The sequence below is a fragment of the Pituophis catenifer genome, unplaced genomic scaffold (assembly GCF_029215685.1).
Source record: "Pituophis catenifer annectens isolate HBS135680 unplaced genomic scaffold, rPitCat1.0.hap2 SCAF_2, whole genome shotgun sequence".
Lineage (NCBI taxonomy): Eukaryota > Metazoa > Chordata > Lepidosauria > Squamata > Colubridae > Pituophis > Pituophis catenifer.
Genome location: NW_027256882.1, coordinates 285,477,023 through 285,490,413, shown reverse-complemented (window position 1 = coordinate 285,490,413; position 13,391 = coordinate 285,477,023). Strand labels below are relative to the sequence as shown.

The window sequence follows — 13,391 nt, the reverse complement described above, 5'->3', positions numbered from 1 at the left end:
TTACCAACCTCAGAAGGATGGAAGGTTGAGTCGACCTTGAGCTAGTCAGGATCGAACTCCAGACAGTGGGCAGAGTTGGCCTGCAGTACTGCATTCTAACCACTGCACCACCATGGCAAGGAAGGAAGGAAGGAAGGAAGGAGGGAGGGGGGGAGGGAGGGAAGGAAGGAAGGAAGGAAGGAAGGAAGGAAGGAAGGAAGGAAGGAAGGAAGGAAGGAAGGAAGGAATAGCAATAGCACTTAGACTTATATACGGCTTCATAGTGCTTTACAGCCCTCTCTAAGCGGTTCACAGAGTCAGCCTATTGCCCCCAACAATCTGGATCCTCATTTTACCGATTTCAGAAGGATGGAAGGCTGAGTCAAGTTTGAGCTGATCAGGATCGAACTCCTGACAGTCGGCAGAATTAGCCTGCAACACTACATTCTAACTACTGTGCCACCATGGCTCTATATATAAGGACTATGATATTGATTCCATAAATCCAAAGGTTTTATAATCAGTAAGATTTCTTTAAAAAATTGCTCTGGATTAGTGCTATTAATTTCTGTTTTTTCCCCCTTAGCAATCTTCTTATATTGTTATTTGGATGGTATTCTTAGCATTCTACATTTTCAGTTTTATTTCAGAATAAAATACAATCTGACACATAAAGAGAGGGATAATGCTCTCTAATTCCACCTCAACAAGGTTTTTAACAATCCAAGTATAACACGTCAATCTTGCATTTAGTAAGTGATGCAAAATTGCCTTTGAAATCAAAATAAAGTAAGCTGGTCATGACAAATTTTTCAGTGGAATAATCAACTTTGTATCGTTGCATTTGCAACTGCAGTCACAGGGCAAAAAGCTTGCAGAAATTCTTTACTTTCAATATGTTTTTAATTAATGCTGCTTAAAAGTAGTGAGTACATCCGAAAAATATTTGGAATAAAAGCTGCAAGAAGAAAAGTAAACGAGAACCCGTTAAAAAAAGCTGCATTGAGAAAATAGACATCCAACTCATGCATCAAAATTTACATTCATCTTCATTAAGAAAGACATTTGCTCATTATTTTGTGTTCGGTTAATCATGCATGCCTTCTGAATATACATAACTTACAACTTCATGAATGGATTGATTGAAGCCATCATCTTCAGTAAGGATTAACAAAATTATCAGTGCCATATAAACGTGATGTGAATTCCTTTCTTCAACATGATAAAGAATCTCAAGAATTGGCAAAACCTCAAGAAGGAAAAAAATTAGAGATAAATGCAAATTAATACTAGGATGATTGGAACAAAAAAATCCAGACTTTTATATTCTCCTGATTTTACCTAAAAACTTCGCCAGCTTGGTCTAATGGTCAAGGCGCCAGGCTAGAAACCTGGTGACTGGGAGTTCTAGTCCCGCTTTAGGCATGAAAGGCAGCTGGGTGACTTTTAGCCAATCACCAGGCGACTGTGAGTTCTAGTCCCACTTTAGGCATAAAATTGGCTGGGTGACTTTGGGCCAGTCCCTTTCTCCCAGCTCAACCCACATCACAGGGTTGTTGTTGTGGGGAAAATAGGAGGAGGAAGGGGAAGTATATACGTTTGAGTTGTTTATAAAAAATAAAAAAGGCAGGATATAAATCAATAAATAAAAAATAGATACCCCACCCAATTCGCTTAATTATTGCATTGCCAGTCCCAATTGTAGCCGCTAAATGAAGATTACCTGTAATGAACTTAACATTTACAATTGTTTTTTAAAAAGTACGTCAGAAAACGCCAAACTGGCAAAATATAAAGTATGATTCAGAAGCCAAGATATAACCCAACATTTTGTCAAGGATGCTTCATAGCAAGGGGGATTGTTTAAAAAAAAAAAAGTGGGTGGGGATGGATTTGAATCATTTTCTGTTTAAAGTCATTTAGGAAATAGGTAGTCCTTGACTTATGACTGGTTGCTTAGCCACCATTCCAAATTATGGCGGATCCCAAAAATGGGATTTACAACCCAATTTCGAAGTTCTGACATCTGCCTCCTCCATGGTCACATGATCACGTTCTGAGCCACATGAGCCACGATGGCGCAGTGTTAGAATGCAGTACTGCAGGCTTCTTCTGCTGACTGCCGGCTGCCTGCAATTTGGCAGTTCGAATTTTACCAGGCTCAAGGTTGACTCAGCCTTCCATCCTTCCGAGGTGGGTAAAATGAGGGCCCAGATTGTTGGGGGCAATAGGCTGACTCTGTAAACCGCTTAGAGACGGCTGTAAAGCACTGTGAAGCAGTATATAAGTCTAAGTGCTATTGCTATTCTGGGTATTCTGCAGTCAGCAGGCATTTATGGCTGTTTGCCGCATCCGACAATCACATGACCAAAACTTTGGAGGATTTTTCCTGGAAACCGGTGTGACTGAGGAATTCTGGGAGTTGAAGTCCACAAGTCTTAAAGTTGCCAAGGTTGGAGACCCCTGGCTTATAGCAATAGCACTTAGACTTATATACCGCCTCATAGTGCTTTACAGCCCTCTCTAAGCGATTCACAGAGTCAGCATTTTTTTTTTTTAATTTGGTTTATATGCCGCCCTTCTCCGGGGACTCAGGGCGGCTTACAATGCATTAAGCAATAGCCTTCATACTTTTGTATATTTATACAAAGTCAGCTTATTGCCCCCACAAACTGGGTCCTCAATTTACCTACCTTAGAAAGGATGGAAGGCTAAGTCAACCTTGAGCCTGGTGAGATTTGAACTTACAGTAATTGCAATATTGCTCCCAACAATCTTGCTCCTCATTTTACTGACCTCGGAATGATGGAAAGCTGAGTCAACCCCTGAACTGCTCAGAATCGATGCTGTTTACAGGTATAGAAAGAGTAAGTCGTGAGAGCTATTGGCTAGATTCATATTCTCTATTTCGTTCAAGAGCTCAAGGGGGCTTACACTGCAATCTCCATTCATGTAATCATATAACCTAATCCTAACCTGTGAGGTGGTTGGCTTAAAAACCCCAAATGAGGTTCGATGGCTGAGAAGAGACCAGAGTCTTGATTCCAACCCTCTCCTCAGTCATTACCCAACTCCTTAACCACTGAACATACCCAGCATCCTATAAGATCCCCACCTACCCTACCCATCAGCTGCCACTGTTAGGATACCTACAATCACTTCATTCACACGTCCAGAGAAGCAGCTATACTCGCCAGCGTCTAGTTCTCTCAGCAATTCAAGAAACCAACATTTCACAAGCGAGATTTCCTGTTCCATTTTTTGGTACTTGGTCAGTTGCACGCAGGACAAAAATATTTACCAGGTTTTCCATATCTGTCCGGGACAACATGTATGTTCGAACGTTGCTGTTCTGGTGCAAAAGAGTGTACAAGAGGAGGGTGGCATGGTCAGAGTTCTGCTGCTCACATAACGCGGTGTACAAACTGTTAAAATTGATCTGGAAAGCGTGAGGAGTTGGCGAAGACAAAGCTGTGCTATCTGGAAGGGGAAAACGAACAGCATCAAATGTAACAGTGCAATCTGTTTGACTCACTTTTCAGACTTTTCTTCCCATCTGGTCCCAATTGAACGAAGTTAGCCTTCATGGTGTGACTCGGTAGCCTTCAAACCGCAAAACTGACAGGCTTCGGCCTTGCCCTTTCCAGAGACTCTGTCCATCATTGTAGGGTTTAGGGAGATATTTCTTATTTATTGGCTCTGCGTTCATAGGAGGGACTGATATGAATATGAATCGCTTTAGGTCAACAGATGGAAGAGTGATTTAAAATACAGAATCTAATCGGGTTTTCATCCTATAACCTTCTAAACGGCCAAGAATCTCCCAGTGAAGTTTTACAAGAACCAGACTGCCCAGTTTTTGTTATGTCTGATTAAAGGCTATCGAAAAGTAGAACTGATAATGCTGATTAGCTGGAACAGCTGATCCAATTTAGGGATGGCAGCTTGTGACTAGAAAGGCCAATGATCTGATTCAGGCCAGGAAGGAACTGCATATTATCTCTTTGCAAGGATATATTCTCAACTCCCTTAGTTGCGAAACTAAAATGCGCACACAGAGGGCACTGATAGGAGAAATAAAAGTTGGTGGGAGGAAGAGTTCCTGCAACAAATGAGCCTCCTCTGAAAATTGCCTCCTGTTCAACCATTTCTTACCAGCAGAGCTGAATTCCTATTTTGATATCCAGACAGAGAGAAAACAAATTAAAAGGGGAAAGGAATTTATGGGGGAAATTAACATGGGAAGATGTCTCTTCCAAACCATTGCATCAACTTCCTAGAGTATGTTCACTCATAATTTATCTTATAAGCAAGGTTTAACCACGAAACTTAAACGGACCTTTGGCCATTTGCCCAAGAGAAGTCATTTTCACATAGATCAGTGAAAGTTGCTCTAAAACACGGGTGTCAAACTCAAGGCCAGTGGGTCGGATGCGGCCCATGGGGGCTTAGATCTGGCCTGCAGGGCTGCCCTGGAAACAGAGAAGGACTGGCCTGCAGTGCCTCTGCCAGCGAAAATGGAGCTCAGGAGGACTGCATATGGCGCTGCCTGGGTTCTGTTTTCAGCCATGATGACCTCCTGCAGTCCTCTGCCAGTGGAAATGGGGAGCCCCCCCCCCTTTTTTTTTTTTTGCTGGCAGAAGGCTGCAGGAGGCTGTCATGGCTGAAAACAGAGCCTCATTGAGTGATGTCGAGCTGGCCACGCCCACCCTGATCACACACATTTAGCTCAAATTGAGGAAAATCAGGAGATAAGTGTTATTCCCGGGAAAATTTCCACAGGAAATTGGCACTTTTAAACAGATGCATACCTTGTGTGTTCTTGAAGGACACAACGGATTGCTTATAAGGATTGGGTGTATCTGCAGCATCGGTCAGATTTACTAAGATGAGCAGCAACAACAGACTTTGATTAGCCAGAGGTGATGACTCTTCCTGTTGAGAAGCCCGCTTGCTTCCTACACCTCCTAATGTAAAGACTGTCCAGAGACCAGCTAAGTGAAGAGAGAGAAAAAATAGTTTAGTTTAATATTTGAATGACATTTAAGCTTAAATGTAATTTTGTAAAAAATTAAGAACTGGTAAAATAAAATAAAAAAAAACACCTTCCTGGAAGAAGCCAGCAGCAAACTACTTTCGTATTATTGTCAAAATTACACGGATGAGTCTAAGTAGTCACCAGGAATAAAGCTAAACTCAAAGAAAATCTGTTCTATCCAAGTTGAGACCAAACATGTCACCTTTCTGATATGGATTACTGATCAATAATAACCAAGAGCCAATATGGAATTCACTTGAACATTGGGAGCATATGACTATATTAAATAAGTAATTAAGTAGGCATGTAACCTATATCCACAAGCAAGGCATTGTATTATGTGAGAATACTATACCTGTAACTTTTAAGCTTTTATTTGGGGGAGGGTGAGAACCAGAGATGGTATTCAGCCGGTTCCTACCAGTTCAGGCGAACCGGTAGCGGAGATTGCGGGTGGGCCCGCCCCGCCCACTCGCCCAGGCACTATGCCTGGCATATTTAGGCATGTTTATGAGGCCGGGTGCATGCATGGAAGGTGCGTGTGCACGCAAAGCGAGCGTGCATGCGGCAAACTGGTGGTAACAAAATGTGAAACCCACCGCTGGGAGGATCTCAGTTCCAAAGCTGACCAAACAGAGGACATACCTCCAAATCAAATGCCGAATATTGCTTGAATGCATGGCATTTACAAGACTCTTCATTGCATAGCACAGTTATAAGCTCACCGCTGCCTCCTTAAATTAAGACTCTCAATTTCAAACTGCAAATTTGGAAATGCAGAAAGGGGTCTATCATTTATAAGGCCAGAGATGAACATAAAGACAACTCTCTGGATGATGCCATGATTGCAGTGTAGATTGTAAAGCCATGCTGTCATCATAGCCTATCAAAAGTCAAGGCACACCGCTGTTCCACAGGATTTTTTTAGTAACTTCATGGTATATTAAACATATTGGTCAGCCTATCGATTACATGTTTTTTCCTGATGTGCAGAAAAGTAAGCCACGTTTTATGAAAGGCAGTAACAGAAACAGAGCGGGAAGGGATCTTGGAGGTCATCTAGTCCGCCTATACATTTCCAGACAAATGGCTGTCCAGTCTCTTCTTAAAAGCCTCCAGTGATGGGGCACCCACAACCTCTGAAGGCAAGCTAGTCCATTGGTTCAGGAGTGGGCAACTATGGCCGTTTTATGACTTGTGGACTTCAACTCCCAGAATTCCTGAGCCAGCAGCCCTTTAATAAGTCAGCGGCCATTCCTCATCAGTCAGTTAGGACTGAAGAAGCTTCTTGGATGAGAAGTGAAATGTTTTCAACAATTTTTTTTTAAAAAAACACCAAGCTGCCTTTTGGAAAAAGCACCCTGGGGAGATCCCATAGTGCCTTCTAAACCAGGGGTCTCCAACCTTGGCAACTTTAAAACTTGTGGACTTCAACTCCCGGCTTTGCTGGCTCAGGAATTCTGGGAATTGAAGTCCACAAGTCATAAAAGGGCCATAGTTGCCCAGTTCTGTTGATTGGCTGATTGTTCTAGGTTGCTTCTCTATGGTGGTTCCCCCACCATAGAGTCTCCTCCTAGCACGGCATTTTTCCTCTGCCGACTGGAAGTCGGTTCCTCCACCATAGAGTCTCCTCCTAGCGCGGCATCCTTTTTCCTCTACCTGTCCTAACCGAAAGTCCTATCAATTGTGGAGCCGACCAGCAACAAGGAGCTGCAGCAGAGGGATGAAAGAGCCACATGCGGCTCCAGAGCCGCGGGTTGCTGACCCCTGCACTAGACTATGCATACCCAATTTTTACCCAGACAAAGGTTTTGATAATGGAAAACACTTAGGACAGTAGTTTGTACCGCTGTCTAAAATTGCATTACAAGAAATTTGTGAAAAGTACACGTCAGAAAAAGTGCATACAAAATGAAATGATAATTTTTCAAGTAAATCCGGTGGAGGGGGTGATTGCCATGGAAATGGGTAAAAAGAAGCTCTTGTTTGAGAGATGAAAAACTGAATCCAACATCCCAAAATAAGTATGTCATTCTAGAATGGGCTCATCATGCACTCCACAGGCATAGCGTTAGCAGTTTATTAACTATACAGACAATGGAGAAGCAAGCGTTGAATTTGCAAGCATGACAATGGATTTTTCAAATGAATTTCTATTCAAAATGCATGTCCATTTAGATCAGTGTTTTTTTCAAACTTGGAAACTTTACAACGTGTGGACTTCAACTCCCAGAATTTCCCAGCCAGCAGAGAAGAGGCTAGTAATCTCTTAATCTCATTTCAAAATTATTCTCCATCTACTCTCTCAGTTCAGTCCAGTCTAGAAGTTCCTATCAGAATCTGACAGATTCTGCCAAAATAAGGAGATAGGAACTGTGTGATTTTTTAAAAACAATATAGCATATTTTTTATTCAGGAATTTCAAGAATTTTGAAGTTGAATTTTCAAGAAATATATCAGACCAACCTAGGGTAAACTATTAAAAGTCCCCCAGTTTTTCTTTTCATTTTGAAAACACATCCTTATCTTACCTTCATCCTCTTATTGCAAAGGTCAATTCTGATCACTTTATTTCTGGAAGTTATAGATCAGGGGTGTCAAAATCAAGGGCCGCAGGCCTGATCTAGCCCACAGGGTGCTTATTTATTATTTATTTAGTTCAATTTATTATTTCAATTTATTATTTCAATTTATTAGTTCAATTTATATGCCGCCCTCCTCTGAAGACTCAGGGCGGCTTACAATGCACTTATAGCAATAGCCTTCATTCTTTTGTATATACCTGCTTATTAGGGCTTTTGCCCCCCCCCATAGGTGGTGTTTCTACAAAATCAGCTTATTGCCCCCTCAATTTACCTACCTCGGAAGGATGGAAGGCTGAGTCAACCTTGAGCCTGGTGAGATTTGAACTCGCACTAATTGCAGGCAGCTGGCAGCTAAGTGCTACATAACAGCACTTAATCCGCTGCACCACCAAGGCTCTAGATTTGATCTGTGGGGCTGCCCTGGAAACAGCAAAGGACCGGTCCATGGTGCCTCCGCCAGTAAAAGTGGAGCTCGGGGGAGCTGCGTGCGCCCCCCCCCCCGAGCTCCATTTTCGCTGGCAGAAGGCTATCAAAACAAACTAAAAACAAAACAAAAGGAGAAATGTTTCCCCTTTTGCATTTGAGCATGCAAGAAGGGACAGGAAAGGAGAAAGGAAAAGAGGAAAGAGAAAGAAAAGGAAGAAAAGATGGGAAGAGAGCAAGGAAGGAAAAATAGGGAAAGAGGTGAAGGAAGAAGAAAAGGAAGGAAGGAAGGAAGGAAGGAAGGAAGGAAGGAAGGAAGGAAGGAAGGAAGGAAGGAGGGAGATTATAATGAGAGTGAGGGAGGGTCTGAGGGAAGTCCTGCCTTAGCACTTGGCCACCACAGGTGCCCCCCCCCCCCCCGACACAAGTGACATCGAGCTGGCATGTCCATCTTGGCCCCTCCCCCAGCCCCTCCCCCAAGATCAAACCCAACCCTGATGTGGCCCTCAATGAAATCGAGTTTGACACCCCTGTTATAGATAATCAACTCCAACCAGAGATCATATTTTATAATATATGTAAAATGTCCATGGCTGAAGACATGATAAACGGATTTTCCTTCTTTGGAAAATTTATAAGCATGAAGTACTTAATTGCACTGCACACAAAGCTGGCCCGTGATTGTGTATCAAAATGCTGACCCATTTGCCAAACCACGGCGTTCAAAAATGGAAGCGTCTGGCTGGCCACTGTGAGAACCGGGGTGCTGGAAGAGATTAAAAATGTGCTAAAATTCCCTCCCTTCCACTTGGCAGAATCATTTGTCTCCTGTGAAAAGAGAACTGGAGGCAGAATTTTTTTGGGATGTGTGTGTGAGTTTCTGAGGGGGTGGGGGGTTGAGGCTTGGCCTGGCTTGGTTTTAAAGAAAGGGTCACTAAGGATTTAAACAAGTTTTTGTATGGGCCTTGTAGATTTGAACAGTCCTTCAAATGGAGCTGGGTTTTTTTTTTTTTTTAAATGCCTAAATGCATCTTCAAGGAGAAGGAAGGGGGGGAGGAGGAGGAGGAGGAGGAGGAGGAGGAGAAAGAAAAGAAGGAGGAGGAGGAGAAGGAGGAGGAGGAGAAGAAGGTGAAGGAGAAAGAGAAGGAGGAGAAGGAGGAGGAGGAGGAGGAGGAGGAGGAGGAGGAGGAGGAGGAGGAGGAGGAGGAGGAGGAGGAGGAGGAGAAGAAGAAGAAGAAGAAGAAGAAGAAGGAGAAGAAGAAGGAGAAGAAGAAGAAGAAGAAGAAGAAGAAGAAGAAGAAGAAGAAGAAGAAGAAGAAGAAGAAGAAGAAGAAGAAGAAGAAGAAGAAGAAGAAGAAGAAGAAGAAGAAGAAGAAGAAGAAGAAGGATGTTTCCTGGCTGTGTTAATTCTCTGGGTTGCTCTCCTTCTGGTGGCAAGTATTTGTGCCAAGATTAGGGAGACTGAAGAGGCCTTCACGAGCACCGGCTGTGCCATCGTTTTTTTAAGTCAATTTGTCCAACTGCCTGAGGCACGCGGACTCCCTAGGCAAGAAAACAAATAGCTGCACAGATATATCAAGGAAGCCCGTTTTTAAAACTCCCATCGTCCAGGTATCGTAATCACAAGGTGAGATGCTACGCGAGCTCTTCCTCATGTTCAGACATATACAGGTAGCCCTCGAGTTACAACCGTTCATTTAGTGACCGTTCGAAGTTACGACGGCACTGAAAAAAAGCGACTTACGACCATTTTTCACACTTACAACCTTTGTGGCATCCCTGTGGTCACCTGATCAAAATTCAGACACTTGGCAAGTGTCTCATACTTATGACCGTTGCCGTGCCCCAAGGTCACGTGATCCCCTTTTTGCGAACTTCTGACAAGCAAAGTCAACGGGGAAGCCAGATTCACGGAATAACCGAGTTTTTTTTTTTAAATCGAATTTATATACCGCACCTTCTTCCGAGGGACTCAGGGCGGTGTACAGCCAGCTAAAAACATACAATACAAACATTAAAAACAATTAAAAGGATATATATTAATTTGGCCCCAATTTAAAATGACAAACCAGTTAAAAATGTTTTAAAAAAATGTTATGTTAAGCCAGCCCGGCTTGCTGGAAAAAGAAAGTTTTAAGGGCACGGCGGAAGGCACCGAGGTCTTGAATTCTCCTTATCTCTGGGGGCAGCTGATTCCAGAGGGTAGGTGCCCCCACAGAGAAGGCCCTCCCCCTGGGGGTCACCAGCCTTCATTGTTTGGCTGATGGCACCCCAAGGAGGCCCTCTCTGTGGGAGCGCACAGGTCGGTGGGAGGTCATTGGTATCAGCAGGTGGTCTCGAAGATAACTAGGTCCTATGCCATGGAGCGCTTTAAAGGTGGTGACCAACACCTTGAAGCGCACCCGGAAGACCACTGGGAGCCAGTGCAGCTCGCGCAGGAGCGGTGTTATGTGGGAGTGCCAGGCAGCTCCCGTAATTACCCGCGCGGCCGCATTCTGGACCTGTTGGAGCCTCCGGGTGCTCCTCAAGGGGAGCCCCATGTAGAGAGGGTTGCAGAGTTACTAACGTTATCAACAACAGATTCACTTAACTGTGGCAAGCAAGGCCTAAAATGGGGCAAAAGAAATGTCTCACTTAACAACAGACATTTTGGGCTCAGTTGTGGTGGCAAGTCGAGGACTACCTGTAAAATAGTTTTGCTACTCTAATACAGAACCTGAAAAATGGTTGGACTAGGTGGCTCAAGTAGCTAAGACATTGAGCTTGTGGGACAGAAAGGTCAGTAGTTCGGCGGTTCGAATCCCTAGTACAGGTCTCCTGCGTGAGCAGGGGGTTGGACTAGATGACTTCTAAGGTCCCTTCCAATTTTAATTACCTAATGTGGCTACAAAGACGAACAGCGACGCCACACGGTTTTCAAAAGAGCGTCCTAAATTTTGCAACGGCTTTTACCAGGATTTTTACAGTGGCTGCATTGTACAGTGTTAAAACGTTCAAGCTTAAACCGGGGCATTTGACGAAAGATAATTGACCAATACCAGTTGGCAAAACAGAAAAGGGACAACAGAAAACTAATTGTGAAAGGATTGTTTCTGGGCGACACGAAGTCTGGCAAAATTAAGACCAGGAAAATTAAGCTTTAAATAATACTTGAATGCGGGGTAGATTGGCTTTGCTTGGAGATATTAGCACACGAGCAGTTTTCATGCGAAGAGGACAAGATTTAAATGTATTTACACAAGCTTTAAATAGCAACAGCGTTTTACTTTGATTATGTCAAACCGGAGACTGAGGTGGCCTTGGATAAGTCCAGCGATTCTTTGGTGGAAAAGAAAAGGAAAAGAGCAATTTTGGGTTTTTGTTTTTTTTTAAATGTTTGAGAATGTGGTACTCTCTGCAGGCCATCTCTGCCAGCTTCTTTTGCTGCCATAAAACTACATGTGATATCGCTGTTCCTATACTTAATGAGGAACCTCTTGCTGACCTTAAATGATCCTGAGGCTGTCCACATTTTTGAAGAACTTGACCCATGATTGTGAAATCTGGCTTATTCTTAAAAGAATCGGGTAACAGAATAAAGAGCCTTGGTGGTGCAGCGGACTAAAGTGCTGTTAAGTAGCACTTAGCTGCCAGCTGCCTGCAATTACTGCGAGTTCAAATCTCACCAGGCTCAAGGTTGACTCAGCCTTCCATCCTTCCGAGGTAGGTAAAATGAGGACCCAGTTTGTGGGGGCAATAAGCTGACTTTGTATAAAAAAAAACCACCGCTTAGGGGGGCCGAAAGCCCTACTAAGCAGGTATATACAAAAGAATGAAGGCTATTGCTTAACGCATTGTAAGCTGCCCTGAGTCTCCGGAGAAGGGCGGTATATAAATTGAACCAACCAACCAACCAACTAACCAACCAACAACCAATAAATAAATAAATAAATAACAGAGTTGGAAGGGATCTTGGAGGACTTCTAGTCCAACCCTCTGCTCACGCAGGAAACGCTATTCCATTTCAGACAAATGGCTGTCCAATCTCGTCGTAAAAACCTCCAGTGTTGGAGCACTCACAACTTCTGGAGGCAAGCCATTCCACTGATTGATTGTTCTAACTTTCAGGAAAATGTGTCAAACATTAGGAAGCAGATTTGGTGAAAACTATGCTTTGTGGCTGATATGCCAATCAAAGAATAGAATAGAATAGAGTGGAGTGGAGTGGAGTGGAGTGGAGTGGAGTGGAGTGGAGTGGAGTGGAGGGTAGGGTAGGGTAGGGTAGGGTAGGGTAGGGTAGGGTAGGGTAGGGTAGGGTAGGGTAGAGTAGAATAGAATAGAATAGAATAGAATAGAATAGAATAGAATAGAATAGAATAGAATAGAATAGAATAGAATAGAATAGAATAGAATAGAATAGAATAGAATAGAATAGAATAGAATAGAATTCTTTATTGGCCAAGTGTGATTGGACACACAAGGAATTTGTCTTGGTGAATACGCTCTCGATGTACATCAAAGAAAAGATACATTTGTCAAGAATAATAAGGTACAAGCAGGATTAAGCAATGTTCCTGCTTCCCTGGTATCCACCAGCCACTCATCTCATTTGTCAGATGGAATCAATTCATTAAACGAAATTGAACTTTTATGACAATGGAATCTTTTTTTCCCAAGTTCATGTGGTAGAACTGGAAAAAGCTGGACTGTTTTACTAAACAGCAGAGAGGTGCTGTGCTTGCATAATTTCTGAAGTGTTTCCCCCAATGTGTATCTGAGTTGTGTGTGTGTTCAGGTGCTTTCTTTTACTTTTTAAAAAAAAGTCAGCTAAACATGCTGCAAAGAAAAGCAACACCTTTATCAAAAGCAACACAATCGCCATTATTTGTAAGGATGTCTCCCAGTTTCACACCACTAAAAGCACAACTGCAAAGCACTGCAGTAAATAGAAAATATACAGAGATGGAAAGAAACTGGGCAAATAATTCTCCAAAAGGCTGAAACGGAAGAGGAAACTACAATAAAATATTCCAGAAATATAGAAGTCCTCAATTTACAACCATTTGTTTAGTGACTGAGGTTCTGAAAAAAGCAACTTTTTAATATAATATGAGGGTCTGTTAATATAATATAACAGGCCCTCATACTTAAAACCACACCAGCATCCCCACAATCATGAGATCAAAATTGTGAGCGCTTGGCAACCAGCATGTATTGTCAGCTTCTGACAAGCTTCTGTCATTGGGGGAAGTTGGATTCATTTAACAACCACATGATCCACTTAACAACCACAATGATTTACTTAACAACTGTGGCGAAAAGGTCACAAAATCAGACAAAATTCACTGTACAACTTGCCTTGCTTAGCAACAGAAATTTTGGTTCTA

General features: G+C 42.9%; 1 protein-coding gene across 2 annotated transcripts in view; it reads right to left on the bottom strand.

The window, feature by feature from the left end:
- Positions 1–13,391, bottom strand: part of DYM (dymeclin) — a 275,421-nt gene that overhangs the window by 139,688 nt on the left and 122,342 nt on the right. For both annotated transcript variants that reach the window (XM_070938939.1, XM_070938941.1), the window contains exons 10-12: positions 4,791–4,973; positions 3,281–3,459; positions 1,103–1,228 (exon numbers count right to left, since the gene is read on the bottom strand). In XM_070938939.1, coding sequence (XP_070795040.1) covers positions 1,103–1,228; positions 3,281–3,459; positions 4,791–4,973 — 488 coding nt within the window. The remainder of the gene's footprint in view (positions 1–1,102; positions 1,229–3,280; positions 3,460–4,790; positions 4,974–13,391) is intronic.